The sequence below is a fragment of the Bombina bombina genome, chromosome 11 (assembly GCF_027579735.1).
Source record: "Bombina bombina isolate aBomBom1 chromosome 11, aBomBom1.pri, whole genome shotgun sequence".
Taxonomy (NCBI): Eukaryota; Metazoa; Chordata; class Amphibia; order Anura; family Bombinatoridae; genus Bombina; species Bombina bombina.
The window spans coordinates 186,633,148-186,652,715 of record NC_069509.1 but is presented as its reverse complement, the minus strand read 5'-3'; the positions used below and the strand labels follow the sequence as shown (position 1 = coordinate 186,652,715).

General features: G+C 46.8%; 1 protein-coding gene across 1 annotated transcript in view; it reads right to left on the bottom strand.

Annotated features, from left to right (window-relative positions):
- METTL22 (methyltransferase 22, Kin17 lysine) overlaps positions 1 to 19,568 on the bottom strand; it is a 193,332-nt gene that overhangs the window by 51,202 nt on the left and 122,562 nt on the right. The window contains exons 9-10 of the mRNA XM_053694111.1: positions 3,576 to 3,582; positions 1,477 to 1,579 (exon numbers count right to left, since the gene is read on the bottom strand). Of these exons, the coding sequence (XP_053550086.1) occupies positions 1,477 to 1,579; positions 3,576 to 3,582 (110 nt within the window). The remainder of the gene's footprint in view (positions 1 to 1,476; positions 1,580 to 3,575; positions 3,583 to 19,568) is intronic.

Here is a 19,568-nt window from a genome sequence, read left to right as displayed (position 1 = left end):
GCGAACGTGTTTACTTTCAACTGGTAATACCGCGCTACTTATGAAGTGTGCAAAGAGCAGTGATAAACCCCTTATCGATTGCGTGCAACAGTTAGCCCACCACTTGTAATATCTGTATACTGGAGGGTGGGTAAAACACTAAGGTGTGAGAAACTCAAGAGCTCACAGGATAAGTCAGGTGTATGTTGAGTTGTTACACGTATCGTTTTTGCTTGGTGTACAGGCGGTTAAGTTTCACAGCTGCACAGATATAGAGCTCACTGCAGATAGTGCACGTGCCGAACTGTAATGTGACATTTACTTGTGCAATGTCATATGAAATGAAACAAAGAATACAGAAATGACTCACAGTGTAATACAAACTGCTCTACTGTAATTACTGAAAGATAACGAGCATAATTGATATTGACTGTACAACACAAAAAGGTGCTAGACGTGGGAGGTGATCCTTTGTGTGAAGATAATAACAGATCAGAACTAATTGCAACTGGACTTGGAAACTTCTTTAGGAAATAAAAGTTTATCTAGATCTGTTCTGGATTTGAGGTTCAGCGTAAGTGACCACTGGAGGAGCTTAAATAGAGGGATGGGGGAGACTCAAAAACTGATAAATGATCCAAATATAAACTTCTTTGGTACTAGAAAAGTTAAAGGGATATGAAACCCAAAATGTTTCTTTCATGATTCAGATAAAGCATGACATTTTAAACAACTTTCTAATTTACTTGTATTATCACATTTTCTTTGTTCCTTTGTTATCGTTTATTGAAAAGCAGGGACGTAAGCTCAGGAGTGTGCACGTGTCTAGAGCACTATATGGCAGCAGTTTTGCAAGAATGTTATCCATTTGCAAGAGCACTAGATGGCAGCACTATTCCTGCCATCAAGTGCTCCTGATGCTACCTAGGTATCTCTTCAACAAAGCATACCATGGGAACGAAGACGATGATAATAGAAGTAAATTGGAAACTTTTTAAAAAGGTTACGTTCTGTCTGAGTCACAAAATTATTTGTTTTGGGTTTTCAATCCCTTTAAAAGAGACGATACAATTGTCCAGTGACAAAACGACCACGTTGTACATTCTGTACTTGCATTTTTGTGCAGCAGAAGAAAAAAACAAAAACAAACAAAAAGCATTTTCACAAAAATTAGCCGAAACGCGTCAGCCCTTTTCTTACACCGTTTGTATTACTAGAGATGTTTTAATGTAGTCAAATTACTAAGTTTTGTAGTGATTCCCAATTATAATGCACACGTCACATTTGTTAATTCTATTAAAAAATCAGGCTTATAATGGACTTAAAGGAAGGATCAAATTAAAACTGTACATGCTGTATTATACAGACTACTAACCTTCATATACTCACCTAAAGGTAACGCTCAGGCACACCAGATATATATTTGTGTGCGCTACAAAAACACAATATGTTAAGTTGTAATTAGTTCACAAATAAACATTAGGAGTGTAGACTTACCGTCTCTCTATGGACAAATATATAGTGCAAGAGTTTCTCAAACTATAGGTAATTCTGTATAAGGTTTTGAACAGGGCGTCTGTCAGATCGTCGTCATAAAATACTGAAAAAAACAAATAAAACAATTGTTATATATATAAAGCAAAAATAAGAAGAAAAAAGAAAAATAGGCAAATATAGAAAAAAGAGTGCCCTGTGGCAGCAACTTCCCTATCCTGGGGGCCTCACTGAGGAAATTGGACAATCTCACCCGTTTTTGGCAATCAAAAGAACAGCTGCAAGTCCCTGCTGAGTATTGCGCTGCACCTCCGGTACCTCTGTTTCTCTTCCGATCTCTGTCCTGCTTAGCCTGACTGCAATCCCCCTTTTGCCTGACCGGACCACATCATTTTTGTTGCATCAGCTTGAACTACACGGCATTTCATTAATACACATATGCTTATTGAATATTGTTACCACTGCAGTGGATTTACTGTCCTAGTGGCCACTAGTTGCATTTTTAGTTTTGTTTTTGCTCATCTCATTAGGTACATGTATAGATATCTCATATGTTTAATACTTTTTTATGCTTTTATTATTTGGGCCAGTGTTTTTTGCCTCTCTAGCTGCTGAAATCACCTTGATCTAACTGTATGAATTTTTAAAGGGGAGTTGCTGGCACAGGGCACTCTTTTCTATCTTTGCATATTTTTATTTTTTCTCCTTCTTTTTGCTTTATTATATTGATTATTTTATAGTGCCCTCTTGCACCCCCAACACTATATATTCATAACTAGTGTCTGGGGTTTTCCCAGTGAATATTTATTAGGTATGAGCTGGTGGTTCGCTTTCCTATTGGTTTATTATATATATATACACATATAAACTCATATTTTGTAAGCAAAATTGTTATTGCAGCCCAATAACACACCCCTTGAAAGGGCTCTTCAGCATGTTTTTATTTTCCCTACTGATAGGCAAATTAGGGACTGATATGACTTGAAATTTCCAGTGGCCCACTAGTCCCAGAAAAACTTAGAAATTGCAGCGGGCAAGTAGCTTTTAATCCCAGACTAGTAAACCATAGTGATATTTTTCTACCCCTATATATAATGATGTATATAAATAGGTATAGATGCATATTGTACCAAGATACCACCAGCTATATGTAGAAACAATGGAATATGAGAATATGCGATCGTGTTTGCGTGCGATTAGGGAGTTGGGTTTGTATCCACTTTTTTGCTCCAATGACTTCTATTGGGGAATACGTTAATACGCGCGATATTCTAAGTCCGGCTTTTTGCACACATCAGGTTAGTGCTTGTGCAAAAACAGTTTACTTTAAAATTATAATACGAGTGCAACCCGACGCACAAAATCTTACATCTAGTGGAGGAGCAGGAGAGTTATATACCACTCCATTTGTATTCTGGCCCTATATGATTTATGGCTGATTACAATATGAATATAACATCTAAAAACAAATCTTTCATTATTCAGAACAAACTATTTTTAAAAATAAGTGTTCAAAATAACGTATATTATCAATTTTACGTCATTCTTATGCATGCTTCCTACCTTCAGCATAAATACCATGGGGCCGATTTACTATGCCCCGAATGGGCTCACCAGAAACAGGAGTTAGGAAGCAGCGGTCTTAAGACCGCTGCTCCTTAACTGGATCCGCCTCCTCTGAGCAGCGTACATCAATCAACCTGTCATGCCGCTCGTCTCTTGTGGCCGCTGCCACAGACGCTGTCGGCTGTCCTCCTGTTGCCATGGATGCATCGGTTCCTTCTGGCGCGCGGAGAAGACGTCATTGCCGCACGCCGGGTTCTTCCGATGCCGGTCTGGATCAGCTGTCTCTTCCTTGGCCCAATTCTACACCAATGTAAGTTACTTACATTCCCTGCCCAAGTATAAGGTTATACATTGTATTCCTGGGTGCTGTTTGAACTGATTCTGATTGCCTTACTGTTAATGAACTCTGCTTGCCTCTGACCTCACTGCTGCTTAACCCTTGAACTGCTGACTCTTTGGATTGCCTTACTGCTGCTGAACTCTGCTTGTCTTTGATTATTTTCTGCCTAACCCGTTGGTACTGTAACGGATTGGACTGTCTGCCTGGTACTGATCTCTGCCAGCAGTGCTCTGTGGCTCCCAAGCAGCAATTCTGCTGTGTGTTTAACCCTTTTGCTGGATTTAAATACACAATAGTGTAGGGTCAATTGTCTTAAAATGACATGCTCTATTAGAGTATGTAATTTTTCTACTATAATGGCGCTTGTATAACTCACTACTTAGTGCTTTATTACAACAATTAAACTATTTTAGAAACTTTTAAGAGTCTCCGGAAGGGTAACATTTAATTTTAGTTACACATAGCCCCCCCCCCATATACCTACACATTAACCGATCAGCCTTCCCTCCTGCTCCCTGACACTTTGTTATATTTTTTCAAGCATGGCATTACAGCCAATGAGAAGCTGCACTGATTGCTTCTGATGCAAATAAAGGTGTGAGCTACCGTTACCTACACTCTATTGTCAGCTGTGATAGGCTCTGAGTGCGCATTCTGCTTCAGACACAAGAAAGTGCCGCGGAGCTGGGCAGAGGGCTGGTAGAATAAGTGCAGGTATACAGGGGGGCTGTTTTCAGATACAATTAATTACGTTACTGTATGTGACCCTCTCAGATGTATTACACTAATCCATATTATACAAATAGGGGCTTGTTATATTGTGTCCTGTTAAAGGGTCGATAAACATAACTACAGTATATTACAAACATCGCAAAACAAAGTGAAACTTTTAGAAACACATTACAAATAGTAGTTTACCACTAAGTGTGTTTACTGGCAGCCAGTAGTGCTAATCAGATGCCTTATTGCCCCACCACAGACCGCTTGTGCTGGCCTTAAGGGGACTGTAAACCCTAACAGATTTTAATATAAAATACATATTTATTCATAGTAAAACGACATTGCTATATTCTTTTACTATTTATTTTGCCTCCATCTTATGTAATTTAGTTCTGGAAATTGTGACTTTTCTCATTCTCAGACCTGAAAAAACACAGATAGCTTATCATGGCTAACCCTGCTACATTTCTGTCACTACGTTTCATTAGGAGCCCTATAGTAAGAATCCCACAGAACACTCACAAGTGATGCAGCACTCTGTCATGCTATTAGACGCATTCTAATAGGTGCAGCGACTCAGCTCACTGGTGCCACAACTCTGAGCACTACTACGTGTTTATCATGTGTTCAAGTCTGAGAAAATGGCTTGATCACTGAGAAACAGATAGTAATACTCAGAGTGGATGCAGTAGCCAAGTCTGTGGGTTTCTAATGAAACAACGATCTACACAAGGAGGCACCTTCTGTTTGTGTTTTATCCCTCTACTAGATGCTGCCGACTGGAGAGAGAATCGCTGTCCATTGGAACTGAAGGACAAGAGTCGGCACCAGACTGTGCGTTATTTACACAAACACATCCCTCATTTGTCCATAGTGGATCATTTGTGTGGAATTGGACTTTTTGTTGTTGTATACAGAGTACTTTTTGGAATAGGCGCCCTCTAGATCTCAGTTTTTAGGGAGCGTCATCTATTTCTGTCACTAACTGGCTTTTAGTTAAGAAACAATGCACTTTATACTAATATAAATGACCATGGCTAGCCTTGTTAGCAGCAGTCTCAAGCCTTGATTGGCTCCTTTAAATAAGGCAATTGGTGGGTGAAGTTTGAGTATTAAAAACAACTACAGCAAACATGATGTCAATTTGTTTTAAAAATGTTTAGACTTGGCTGGTATATTATTCTATAGCAAGACAACAGAAGGCAAGTTTACTGTCCCTTTAACCCTGAATGAGACGTTGCACAGGCCTGTCATTTAGAAATAAGGAAAACAAAGCACAAGAGTTTTTTTATGGGGAGGGAGTGAGTAAGGTTTCCCATTTGCCGGCAAAGTAAGCACCTACGTATATAATCTCTTTACTTCTCTGAGGGTTTTTAATTGAATATTTACCATTGTTCATTATTAGTGGACATACAGACGAATAAAATCAGCAGCATAACAACAGTTCATGCTTATTTGCTTCTTTATTTTTATCTTCCTGAGATAACCATAAAATAACACCAGTAAACCAATAGGCGATATTACTGATCTGTGAGTGTGCACTGCTTATGTCACAGACTGTGAGAATATCTGAGCTACAAGATGGCTGCCCCCAGTACAAAGAGGCGGAGCTTCAGTATCTGGTCTAGCAGCTCTGTGACTAGTAACATCTAACCTCTGATCTAGCAGCTCTGTGACTAGTAACATCTCACCTCTGGGCTAGCATCTCTGTGACTAGTAACATCTCACCTCTGGGCTAGCAGCTCTGTGACTAGTAACATCTCACCTCTGGGCTAGCAGCTCTGTGACTAGTAACATCTCACCTCTGGGCTAGCATCTCTGTGACTAGTAACATCTCACCTCTGGGCTAGCAGCTCTGTGACTAGTAACATCTCACCTCTGGGCTAGCAGCTCTGTGACTAGTAACATCTCACCTCTGGACTAGCAGCTCTGTGACTAGTAACATCTCACCTCTGGGCTAGCAGCTCTGTGACTAGTAACATCTCACCTCTGGGCTAGCAGCTCTGTGACTAGTAACATCTCACCTCTGGGCTAGCAGCTCTGTGACTAGTAACATCTCACCTCTGGGCTAGCAGCTCTGTGACTAGTAACATCTCACCTCTGGGCTAGCAGCTCTGTGACTAGTAACATCTCACATCTGGGCTAGCAGCTCTGTGACTAGTAACATCTCACCTCTGGACTAGCAGCTCTGTGACGAGTAACATCTCACCTCTGATCTAGCAGCTCTGTGACTAGTAACATCTCACCTCTGGGCTAGCAGCTCTGTGACTAGTAACATCTCACCTCTGGACTAGCAGCTCTGTGACTAGTAACATCTCACCTCTGGGCTAGCAGCTCTGTGACTAGTAACATCTCACCTCTGGGCTAGCAGCTCTGTGACTAGTAACATCTCACCTCTGGGCTAGCAGCTCTGTGACTAGTAACATCTCATCTCTGGGCTAGCAGCTCTGTGACTAGTAACATCTCACCTCTGATCTAGCAGCTCTGTGACTAGTAACATCTCACCTCTGGGCTAGCAGCTCTGTGACTAGTAACATCTCACCTCTGGACTAGCAGCTCTGTGACTAGTATCATCTCACCTCTGGGCTAGCAGCTCTGTGACTAGTAACATCTCACCTCTGATCTAACAGCTCTGTGACTAGTAACATCTCACCTCTGATCTAGCAGCTCTGTGACTAGTAACATCTCACCTCTGATCTAGCAGCTCTGTGACTAGTAACATCTCACCTCTGGGCTAGCAGCTCTGTAACTAGTAACATCTCACCTCTGGACTAGCAGCTCTGTGACTAGTAACATCTCAGCTCTGGGCTAGCAGCTCTGTGACTAGTAACATCTCACCTCTGGGCTAGCAGCTCTGTGACTAGTAACATCACACCTCTGGGCTAGCAGCTCTGTGACTAGTAACATCTCACCTCTGGGCTAGCAGCTATGTGACTAGTAACATCTCACCTCTGGGCTAGCAGCTCTGTGACTAGTATCATCTCCCCTCTGGGCTAGCAGCTCTGTGACGAGTAACATCTCACCTCTGGGCTAGCAGCTCTGTGACTAGTAACATCTCACCTCTGATCTAGCAGCTCTGTGACTAGTAACATCTCACCTCTGGACTAGCAGCTCTGTGACTAGTAACATCTCACCTCTGGGCTAGCAGCTCTGTGACTACAAGTAACATCTCATCTCTGGGCTAGCAGCTCTGTGACTAGTAACATCTCACCTCTGAGCTAGCAGCTCTGTGACTAGTAACATCTCACCTCTGATCTAGCAGCTCTGTGACTAGTAACATCTCACCTCTGGGCTAGCAGCTCTGTGACTAGTAACATCTCACCTCTGGGCTAGCAGCTCTGTGACTAGTAACATCTCACCTCTGGACTAGCAGCTCTGTGACTAGTAACATCTCACTTCTGGTCTAGCAGCTCTGTGACTAGTAACATCTCACCTCCTGGGCTAGCAGCTCTGTGACTAGTAACATCTCACCTCTGGGCTAGCAGCTCTGTGACTAGTAACATCTCACCTCTGGGCTAGCAGCTCTGTGACTAGTAACATCTCACCTCTGGGCTAGCAGCTCTGTGACTAGTAACATCTCACCTCTGGGCTAGCAGCTCTGTGACTAGTAACATCTCACCTCTGGGCTAGCAGCTCTGTGACTAGTAACATCTCACCTCTGGGCTAGCAGCTCTGTGACTAGTAAAATCTCACCTCTGGGCTAGCAGCTCTGTGACTAGTAACATCTCACCTCTGGGCTAGCAGCTCTGTGACTAGTAACATCTCACCTCTGGGCTAGCAGCTCTGTGACTAGTAACATCTCACCTCTGGGCTAGCAGCTCTGTGACTAGTAACATCTCACCTCTGGGCTAGCAGCTCTGTGACTAGTAACATCTCACCTCTGGGCTAGCAGCTCTGTGACTAGTAACATCTCACCTCTGGGCTAGCAGCTCTGTGACTAGTAACATCTCACCTCTGGGCTAGCAGCTCTGTGACTAGTAACATCTCACCTCTGGGCTAGCAGCTCTGTGACTAGTAACATCTCACCTCTGGACTAGCAGCTCTGTGACTAGTAACATCTCACCTCTGGGCTAGCAGCTCTGTGACTAGTAACATCTCACCTCTGGGCTAGCAGCTCTGTGACTAGTAACATCTCACCTCTGGGCTAGCAGCTCTGTGACTAGTAACATCTCACCTCTGGGCTAGCAGCTCTGTGACTAGTAACATCTCACCTCTGGGCTAGCAGCTCTGTGACTAGTAACATCTCACCTCTGGGCTAGCAGCTCTGTGACTAGTAACATCTCCACCTCTGGACTAGCAGCTCTGTGACTAGTAACATCTCACCTCGGCTAGCCAGCTCTGTTGACTAGTAACATCTCCACTCTGATCTTAGCAGCTCTGTGATTGTAAACATCTATCACTCTGGGCTAGCTGCTCTGTGAACTGCTGTAACATCTCACCCTCAGTGGACTGCAGTTCTGTGACTAGTATCTTCTATCCGATGCGGCTAGCAGCTCTGTGATAGTAACATTCTCACCTCTGGGCTAGCAGCTCTCTGTGACTTGTAAAATCTCACCTCTGGGCTAGCAGCTCTGTGACTAGTAAAATCTCACCTCTGGGCTAAGCTGCTCTGTGGACTAGTAACATTCACCTCTGGATAGCAGCTTTGTGACTAGTAACATCGCACCATCTGGGCTTGAGCTTGATTGTGACTAGTAACATCTCACCTCTGGGCTAGCAGCTCTTGTGGACTAGTAACATTTCACCTCTGGTGCTAGCAGCTCTGTTACTAGTAACATCTCACCTCTGGGCTAGCCAGCTCTGTGACTAGTAACATCCACACCTCTGGACTAGCAGCTTGTGACTACGTATAACATCTCACTTATGATCTAGCAGCTCTGTGACTAGTAACATCTCACCTCTGGCTAGCAGCTCTGTGACTAGTAACATCTCACCCTCTGGGCTAGCAGCTCTGTGACTAGTAACATCTCACCTCCGGGCTAGCAGCTCTGTGACTAGTAACATCTCACCTCTGGGCTAGCAGCTCTGTGACTAGTAACCATCTCACCTCTGGAGCTAGCAGCTCTGTGACTAGTAACATCTCACCTCTGATCTAGCAGCTCTGTGACTAGTAACATCTCACCTCTCGATAGCAGCTCTGTGACTAGTAAACATCTCACCTCTGGAGCTAGCAGCTCTGTGACTAGTACATCTCACCTCTGGGCTAGCAGCTCTGTGACTAGTTAACATCTCACCTCTGGTCTAGCAGCTCTGTGCTAGTAACATCTCACTCTGGGCTAGCAGCTCTGTGACTAGTAACATTCACACCTCTGATCTAGCAGTCTCGGTGACTAGTAACATCTCACCCTCTGGGCTAGCAGCTCTGTGACTAGTAACATCTCACCTCTTGATCTACGCAGCTCTGTGACTAGTAACATCTCACCTCTGGGCTAGCAGCTCTGCTGACTAGTAACATCTCACCTCTGGGCTAGCCAGCTCTCGTGACTAGTAACATCTCACCTCTGGCTAGCAGCTCTGTGACTAGTAACATCTCACCTCTGATCTAGCAGCTCTGTGACTAGTAACATCTCACCTCTGGGCTAGCAGCTCTGTGACTAGTAACATCTCACCTCTGGCTAGCAGCTCTGTGACTAGTAACATCTCACCTCTGGGCTAGCAGCTCTGTGACTAGTAACATCTCACCTCTGGGCTAGCAGCTCTGTGACTAGTAACATCTCACCTCTGGGCTAGCAGCTCTGTGACTAGTAACATCTCACCTCTGGAGCTAGCAGCTCTGTGACTAGTAACATCTCACCTCTGGCTAGCAGCTCTGTGACTAGTAACATCTCACCTCTGGGCTAGCAGCTCTGTGACTAGTAACATCTCACCTCTGGCTAGCAGCTCTGTGACTAGTAACATCTCACCTCTGGGCTAGCAGCTCTGTGACTAGTAACATCTCACCTCTGGGCTAGCAGCTCTGTGACTAGTAACATCTCACCTCTGGGCTAGCAGCTCTGTGACTAGTAACATCTCACCTCTGGGCTAGCAGCTCTGTGACTAGTAACATCTCACCTCTGGGCTAGCAGCTCTGTGACTAGTAACATCTCACCTCTGAGCTAGCAGCTCTGTGACTAGTAACATCTCACCTCTGGGCTAGCAGCTCTGTGACTAGTAACATCTCACCTCTGGGCTAGCAGCTCTGTGACTAGTAACATCTCACCTCTGGGCTAGCAGCTCTGTGACTAGTAACATCTCACCTCTGGGCTAGCAGCTCTGTGACTAGTAACATCTCACCTCTGGGCTAGCAGCTCTGTGACTAGTAACATCTCACCTCTGGGCTAGCAGCTCTGTGACTAGTAACATCTCACCTCTGGGCTAGCAGCTCTGTGACTAGTAACATCTCACCTCTGGGCTAGCAGCTCTGTGACTAGTAACATCTCACCTCTGGGCTAGCAGCTCTGTGACTAGTAACATCTCACCTCTGGGCTAGCAGCTCTGTGACTAGTAACATCTCACCTCTGAGCTAGCAGCTCTGTGACTAGTAACATCTCACCTCTGATCTAGCAGCTCTGTGACTAGTAACATCTCACCTCTGGGCTAGCAGCTCTGTGACTAGTAACATCTCACCTCTGGGCTAGCAGCTCTGTGACTAGTAACATCTCACCTCTGGGCTAGCAGATCTGTGACTAGTAACATACTCACCTCTGGGCTAGCAGCTCTGTGACTAGTAACATCTCACCTCTGATCTAGCAGCTCTGTGACTAGTAACATCTCACCTCTGGGCTAGCAGCTCTGTGACTAGTAAAAATCTCACCTCTGGCTAGCAGCTCTGTGACTAGTAACATCTCACCTCTGGGCTAGCAGCTCTGTGACTAGTAACATCTCACCTCTGGGCTAGCAGCTACTGTGACTAGTAACTCTCACCTCTGGGCTAGCAGCTCTGTGACTAGTAACATCTCACCTCTTGGCTAGCAGCTCTGTGACTAGTAACATCTCACCTCTGGGACTAGCAGCTCTGTGACTAGTAACATCTCACCTCTGGGCTAGCAGCTCTGCTGACTAGTAAATCTCAACCTCTGGGACTAGCAGCTCTTGTGACCTAGGTAACATCTCACTCTGGGCTAGCAGCTCTGTGACTAGTAACATCTCACCTCTGGGCTAGCAGCTCTGTGACTAGTAACATCTCACCTCTGGGATAGCAGCTCTGTGACTAGTAACATCTCACCTCTGGGCTAGCAGCTCTGTGACTAGTAACATCTCACCTCTGGGCTAGCAGCTCTGTGACTAGTAACATCTCACCTCTGGGCTAGCAGCTCTGTGACTAGTAACATCTCACCTCTGGGCTAGCAGCTCTGTGACTAGTACATCTCACCTCTGAGCTAGCAGCTCTGTGACTAGTAACATCTCACCTCTGATCTAGCAGCTCTGTGACTAGTAACATCTCACCTCTGATCTAGCAGCTCTGTGACTAGTAACATCTCACCTCTGAGCTAGCAGCTCTGTGACTAGTAACATCTCACCTCTGGTCTAGCAGCTCTGTGACTAGTAACATCTCACCTCTGGGCTAGCAGCTCTGTGACTAGTAACATCTCACCTCTGGTCTAGCAGCTCTGTGACTAGTAACATCTCACCTCTGATCTAGCAGCTCTGTGACTAGTAACATCTCACCTCTGGGCTAGCAGCTCTGTGACTAGTAACATCTCACCTCTGGGCTAGCAGCTCTGTGACTAGTAACATCTCACCTCTGGGCTAGCAGCTCTGAGACTAGTAACATCTCACCTCTGGCTAGCAGCTCTGTGACTAGTAACATCTCACCTCTGGGCTAGCAGCTCTGTGACTAGTAACATCTCACCTCTGGCTAGCAGCTCTGTGACTAGTAACATCTCACCTCTGGGCTAGCAGCTCTGTGACTAGTAACATCTCACCTCTGGGCTAGCAGCTCTGTGACTAGTAACATCTCACCTCTGGGGCTAGCAGCTCTGTGACTAGTAACATCTCACCTCTGGGCTAGCAGCTCTGTGACTAGTAACATCTCACCTCTGGGCTAGCAGCTCTGTGACTAGTAACATCTCACCTCTGGGCTAGCAGCTCTGTGACTAGTAACATCTCACCTCTGGGCTAGCAGCTCTGTGACTAGTAACATCTCACCTCTGATCTAGCAGCTCTGTGACTAGTAACATCTCACCTCTGGGCTAGCAGCTCTGTGACTAGTAACATCTCACATCTGGGCTAGCAGCTCTGTGACTAGTAACATCTCACCTCTGGGCTAGCAGCTCTGTGACTAGTAACATCTCACCTCTGGGCTAGCAGCTCTGTGACTAGTAACATCTCACCTCTGGGCTAGCAGCTCTGTGACTAGTAACATCTCACATCTGGTCTAGCAGCTCTGTGACTAGTAACATCTCACCTCTGGGCTAGCAGCTCTGTGACTAGTAACATCTCACCTCTGATCTAGCAGCTCTGTGACTAGTAACATCTCACCTCTGGGCTAGCAGCTCTGTGACTAGTAACATCTCACCTCTGGGCTAGCAGCTCTGTGACTAGTAACATCTCATCTCTGATCTAGCAGTTCTGTGACTAGTAACATCTCACCTCTGATCTAGCAGCTCTGTGACTAGTAACATCTCACCTCTGGGCTAGCAGCTCTGTGACTAGTAACATCTCACCTCTGGGCTAGCAGCTCTGTGACTAGTAACATCTCACCTCTGGGCTAGCAGCTCTGTGACTAGTAACATCTCACCTCTGGGCTAGCAGCTCTGTGACTAGTAACATCTCACCTCTGATCTAGCAGCTCTGTGACTAGTAACATCTCACCTCTGGGCTAGCAGCTCTGTGACTAGTAACATCTCACCTCTGATCTAGCAGCTCTGTGACTAGTAACATCTCACCTCTGGGCTAGCAGCTCTGTGACTAGTAACATCTCACCTCTGATCTAGCAGCTCTGTGACTAGTAACATCTCACCTCTGGGCTAGCAGCTCTGTGACTAGTAACATCTCACCTCTGGGCTAGCAGCTCTGTGACTAGTAACATCTCACCTCTGGGCTAGCAGCTCTGTGACTAGTAACATCTCACCTCTGGCTAGCAGCTCTGTGACTAGTAACATCTCACCTCTGGGCTAGCAGCTCTGTGACTAGTAACATCTCACCTCTGGGCTAGCAGCTCTGTGACTAGTAACATCTCACCTCTGGACTAGCAGCTTTGTGACTAGTAACATCTCACCTCTGGGCTAGCAGCTCTGTGACTAGTAACATCTCACCTCTGGGCTAGCAGCTCTGTGACTAGTAACATCTCACCTCTGGGCTAGCAGCTCTGTGACTAGTAACATCTCACCTCTGGGCTAGCAGCTCTGTGACTAGTAACATCTCATCTCTGGGCTAGCAGCTCTGTGACTAGTAACATCTCACCTCTGGGCTAGCAGCTCTGTGACTAGTAACATCTCACCTCTGGGCTAGCAGCTCTGTGACTAGTAACATCTCACCTCTGGGCTAGCAGCTCTGTGACTAGTAACATCTCACCTCTGGGCTAGCAGCTCTGTGACTAGTAACATCTCACCTCTGGGCTAGCAGCTCTGTGACTAGTAACATCTCACCTCTGGGCTAGCAGCTCTGTGACTAGTAACATCTCACCTCTGGGCTAGCAGCTCTGTGACTAGTAACATCTCACCTCTGGGCTAGCAGCTCTGTGACTAGTAACATCTCACCTCTGGGCTAGCAGCTCTGTGACTAGTAACATCTCACCTCTGGGCTAGCAGCTCTGTGACTAGTAACATCTCACCTCTGGGCTAGCAGCTCTGTGACTAGTAACATCTCACCTCTGGGCTAGCAGCTCTGTGACTAGTAACATCTCACCTCTGATCTAGCAGCTCTGTGACTAGTAACATCTCACCTCTGGGCTAGCAGCTCTGTGACTAGTAACATCTCACCTCTGGGCTAGCAGCTCTGTGACTAGTAACATCTCACCTCTGAGCTAGCAGCTCTGTGACTAGTAACATCTCACCTCTGAGCTAGCAGCTCTGTGACTAGTAACATCTCACCTCTGGGCTAGCAGCTCTGTGACTAGTAACATCTCACCTCTGGGCTAGCAGCTCTGTGACTAGTAACATCTCACCTCTGGACTAGCAGCTCTGTGACTAGTAACATCTCACCTCTGGGCTAGCAGCTCTGTGACTAGTAACATCTCACTCTGGGCTAGCAGCTCTGTGACTAGTAACATCTCACCTCTGGATCTAGCAGCTCTGTGACTAGTAACATCTCACCTCTGGGCTAGCAGCTCTGTGACTAGTAACATCTCACCTCTGGGCTAGCAGCTCTGTGACTAGTAACATCTCACCTCTGGCTAGCAGCTCTGTGACTAGTAACATCTCACCTCTGGAGCTAGCAGCTCTGTGACTAGTAACATCTCACCTCTGGCTAGCAGCTCTGTGACTAGTAACATCTCACCTCTGGGCTAGCAGCTCTGTGACTAGTAACATCTCACCTCTGGGCTAGCAGCTCTGTGACTAGTAACATCTCACCTCTGGGCTAGCAGCTCTGTGACTAGTAACATCTCACCTCTGGGCTAGCAGCTCTGTGACTAGTAACATCTCACCTCTGGGCTAGCAGCTCTGTGACTAGTAACATCTCACCTCTGGGCTAGCAGCTCTGTGACTAGTAACATCTCACCTCTGGGCTAGCAGCTCTGTGACTAGTAACATCTCACCTCTGGGCTAGCAGCTCTGTGACTAGTAACATCTCACCTCTGGGCTAGCAGCTCTGTGACTAGTAACATCTCACCTCTGGCTAGCAGCTCTGTGACTAGTAACATCTCACCTCTGATCTAGCAGCTCTGTGACTAGTAACATCTCACCTCTGGGCTAGCAGCTCTGTGACTAGTAACATCTCACCTCTGGTCTAGCAGCTCTGTGACTAGTAACATCTCACCTCTGGGCTAGCAGCTCTGTGACTAGTAACATCTCACCTCTGGGCTAGCAGCTCTGTGACTAGTAACATCTCACCTCTGGGCTAGCAGCTCTGTGACTAGTAACATCTCACCTCTGGGCTAGCAGCTCTGTGACTAGTAACATCTCACCTCTGGGCTAGCAGCTCTGTGACTAGTAACATCTCACCTCTGATCTAGCAGCTCTGTGACTAGTAACATCTCACCTCTGGGCTAGCAGCTCTGTGACTAGTAACATCTCACCTATGGGCTAGCAGCTCTGTGACTAGTAACATCTCACCTCTGGGCTAGCAGCTCTGTGACTAGTAACATCTCACCTCTGGGCTAGCAGCTCTGTGACTAGTAACATCTCACTTCTGGCTAGCAGCTCTGTGACTAGTAACATCTCACCTCTGGGCTAGCAGCTCTGTGACTAGTAACATCTCACTCTGGGCTAGCAGCTCTGTGTGCCTAGTAACATCTCACCTCTGGGATAAGCAGCTCTGTGAATAGAACATCTCACCTCTGGCTAGCAGCTCTGTGACTAGTAACATCTCACCTCTGGGCTAGCAGCTCTGTGACTAGTAAACATCTCACCTCTGATCTAGCAGCTCTGTGACTAGTTAACTTTCTCACAGCTGGGCTAGCAGCTCTGTGACTAGTAACATCTCACCTCTGGACTAGCAGCTCTGTGACTAGTAAATCCTCACCCTCTGAGGCTAGCAGCTCTGTGACTAGTAACATCTCACCTCTGGGCTAGCAGCTCTGTGACTAGTAACATTCTCACCTCTGGGCTTAGCAGCTCTGTGACTAGTAACATCTCACCTCTGGCTAGCAGCTCTGTGTCTAGTAACATCTCACCTCTTGAACTAGCAGCTCTGTGACTAGTAACATCCTCACCTCTGGGCTAGCAGCTCTGTGACTAGTTAACATCTCAACCTCTGGGCTAGCAGCTCTGTGACTAGTAACATCTCACCTCTGGACTAGCAGACTCTGTGACTAGTAACATCTCAACCTCTGGGCTAGCAGCTCTGTGACTAGTAACATCTCACCGCTGGGCTAGCAGCTACTGTGACTAGTAACATCTCACCTCCTGGGCTAGCAAGCTCTGTGACTAGTAACATCTCACCTCTGGGCTAGCAGCTCTGTGACTAGTAACATCTCACCTCTGGGCTAGCAGCTCTGTGACTAGTAACATCTCACCTCTGGGCTAGCGCCTCTGTGACTAGTAAACATCCTCACCTCTGGGCTAGCAGCTCTGTGACTAGTAACATCTCACCTCTGATCTAGCAGCTCTGTGACTAGTAACATCTCACCTCTGGGCTAGCAGCTCTGTGACTAGTAACATCTCACCTCTGCCTGATCTAGCAGCTCTGTGACTAGTAACATCTCACCTCTGGGCTAGCAGCTCTGTGACTAGTAACATCTCACCTCTGGGCTAGCAGCTCTGTGACTAGTAACATCTCACCTCTGGAGCTAGCAGCTCTGTGACTAGTAACATCTCACCTCTGGGCTAGCAGCTCTGTGACTAGTAACATCTCACCTCTGGGCTAGCAGCTCTGTGACTAGTAACATCTCACCTCTGGGCTAGCAGCTCTGTGACTAGTAACATCTCACCTCTGGGCTAGCAGCTCTGTGACTAGTAACATCTCACCTCTGGGCTAGCAGCTCTGTGACTAGTAACATCTCACCTCTGGGCTAGCAGCTCTGTGACTAGTAACATCTCACCTCTGGGCTAGCAGCTCTGTGACTAGTAACATCTCACCTCTGGGCTAGCAGCTCTGTGACTAGTAACATCTCACCTCTGGGCTAGCAGCTCTGTGACTAGTAACATCTCACCTCTGGGCTAGCAGCTCTGTGACTAGTAACATCTCACCTCTGGGCTAGCAGCTCTGTGACTAGTAACATCTCACCTCTGATCTAGCATGCTCTGTGACTAGTAACATCTCACCTCTGGGCTAGCAGCTCTGTGACTAGTAACATCTCACCTCGGGCTAGCAGCTCTCGTGACTAGTAAACATCTCACCTCTGGGCTAGCAGCTCTGTGACTAGTAACATCTCACTCTGGGCTAGCAGCTCTGTGACTAGTAACATCTCACTCTGGGCTAGCAGCTCTGTGATAGTAACATCTAAACCTCTGGGCTAGCAGCTCTGTGACTAGTAACATCTCACCTCTGGGCTAGCAGCTCTGTGACTAGTAACATCTCACCTCTGAGCTAGCAGCTCTGTGACTAGTAACATCTCACCTCTGGACTAGCAGCTCTGTGACTAGTAACATCTCACCTCTGGGCTAGCAGCTCTGTGACTAGTAAACATCTCATCTCTGGGCTAGCAGCTCTGTGACTAGTAACATCTCACCTCTGGGCCTAGCAGCTCTGTGACTAGTAACATCTCACCTCTGGATCTAGCAGCTCTGTGACTAGTAACATCTCACCTCTGATCTAGCAGCTCTGTGACTAGTAACATCTCACCTCTGGGCTAGCAGCTCTGTGACTACTAGTAACATCTCACCTCTGGGCTAGCAGCTCTGTGACTAGTATCATCTCACCTCTGGGCTAGCAGCTCTGTGACTAGTAACATCTCACCTCTGGGCTAGCAGCTCTGTGACTAGTATCATCTCACCTCTGGGCTAGCAGCTCTGTGACTAGTAACATCTCACCTCTGAGCTAGCAGCTCTGTGACTAGTAACATCTCACCTCTGGGCTAGCAGCTCTGTGACTAGTAACATCTCACCTCTGAGGCTAGCAGCTCTGTGACTAGTAACATCTCACCTCTGGACTAGCAGCTCTGTGACTAGTAACATCTCACCTCTGGGCTAGCAGCTCTGTGACTAGTAACATCTCACCTCTGGGCTAGCAGCTCTGTGACTAGTAACATCTCACCTCTGATCTAGCAGCTCTGTGACTAGTAACATCTCACCTCTGGGCTACGCAGCTCTGTGACTAGTAACATCTCACCTCTGAGCTAGCAGCTCTGTGACTAGTAACATTCTCACTCTGGGCTAGCAGTCTGTGACTAGTACATCTCACCTCTGGGCTAGCAGCTCTGTGACTAGTAACATCTCACCTCTGGGCTAGCAGCTCTGTGACTAGTAAACATCTCACCTCTGATCTAGCAGCTCTGTGACTAGTAACATCTCACCTCTGGCTAGCAGCTCTGTGACTAGTAACATCTCACCTCTGAGCTAGCAGCTCTGTGACTAGTAACATCTCACCTCTGGGCTAGCAGCTCTGTGACTAGTAACATCTCACCTCTGGGGACTAGCAGCTCTGTGACTAGTAACATCTCACCTCTGTCTAGCAGCTCTGTGACTAGTAACATCTCACCTCTGGCTAGCAGCTCTGTGACTAGTAACATCTCACCTCTGGAGCTAGCAGCTCTGTGACTAGTAACATCTCACCTCTGGGCTAGCAGCTCTGTGACTAAGTAACATCTCACCTCTGGGCTAGCAGCTCTGTGACTAGTAACATCTCACCTCTGGGCTAGCAGCTCTGTGACTAGTAACATCTCACCTCTGGGCTAGCAGCTCTGTGACTAGTAACATCTCACCTCTGGGCTAGCAGCTCTGTGACTAGTAACATCTCACCTCTGGGCTAGCAGCTCTGTGACAAGTAACATCTCACCTCTGGGCTAGCAGCTCTGTGACTAGTAACATCTCACCTCTGGGCTAGCAGCTCTGTGACTAGTAACATCTCACCTCTGGGCTAGCAGCTCTGTGACTAGTAACATCTCACCTCTGATCTAGCAGCTCTGTGACTAGTAACATCTCACCTCTGGGCTAGCAGCTCTGTGACTAGTAACATCTCACCTCTGGGCTAAGCAGCTCTGTGACTAGTAACATCTCACCTCTGGGCTAGCAGCTCTGTGACTAGTAACATCTCACCTCTGGACTAGCAGCTCTGTGACTAGTAACATCTCACTCTGGGCTAGCAGCTCTGTTGACTAGTAACATCTCACCTCTGGGCTAGCAGCTCTCGTGACTAGTAACATCTCACTCTGGGCTAGCAGCTCTGTCGACTAGTAACATCTCACCTCTGGGCTAGCAGCTCTGTGACTAGTAACATCTCACCTCTGGGCTAGCAGCTCTGTGACTAGTAACATCTCACCTCTGAGCTAGCAGCTCTGTGACTAGTAACATCTCACCTCTGGTCTAGCAGCTCTGTGACTAGTAACATCTCACCTCTGGGCTAGCAGCTCTGTGACTAGTAACATCTCACCTCTGGCTAGCAGCTCTGTGACTAGTAACATCCTCACCTCTGGGCTAGCAGCTCTGTGACTAGTAACATCTCACCTCTGGGCTAGCAGCTCTGTGACTAGTAACATCTCACCTCTGGGCTAGCAGCTCTGTGACTAGTAACATCTCACCTCTGGGCTAGCAGCTCTGTGACTAGTAACATCTCACATCTGGGCTAGCAGCTCTGTGACTAGTAACATCTCACCTCTGAGCTAGCAGCTCTGTGACTAGTAACATCTCACCTCTGGACTAGCAGCTCTGTGACTAGTAACATCTCACTTCTGGGCTAGCAGCTCTGTGACTAGTAACATCTCACCTCTGGGCTAGCAGCTCTGTGACTA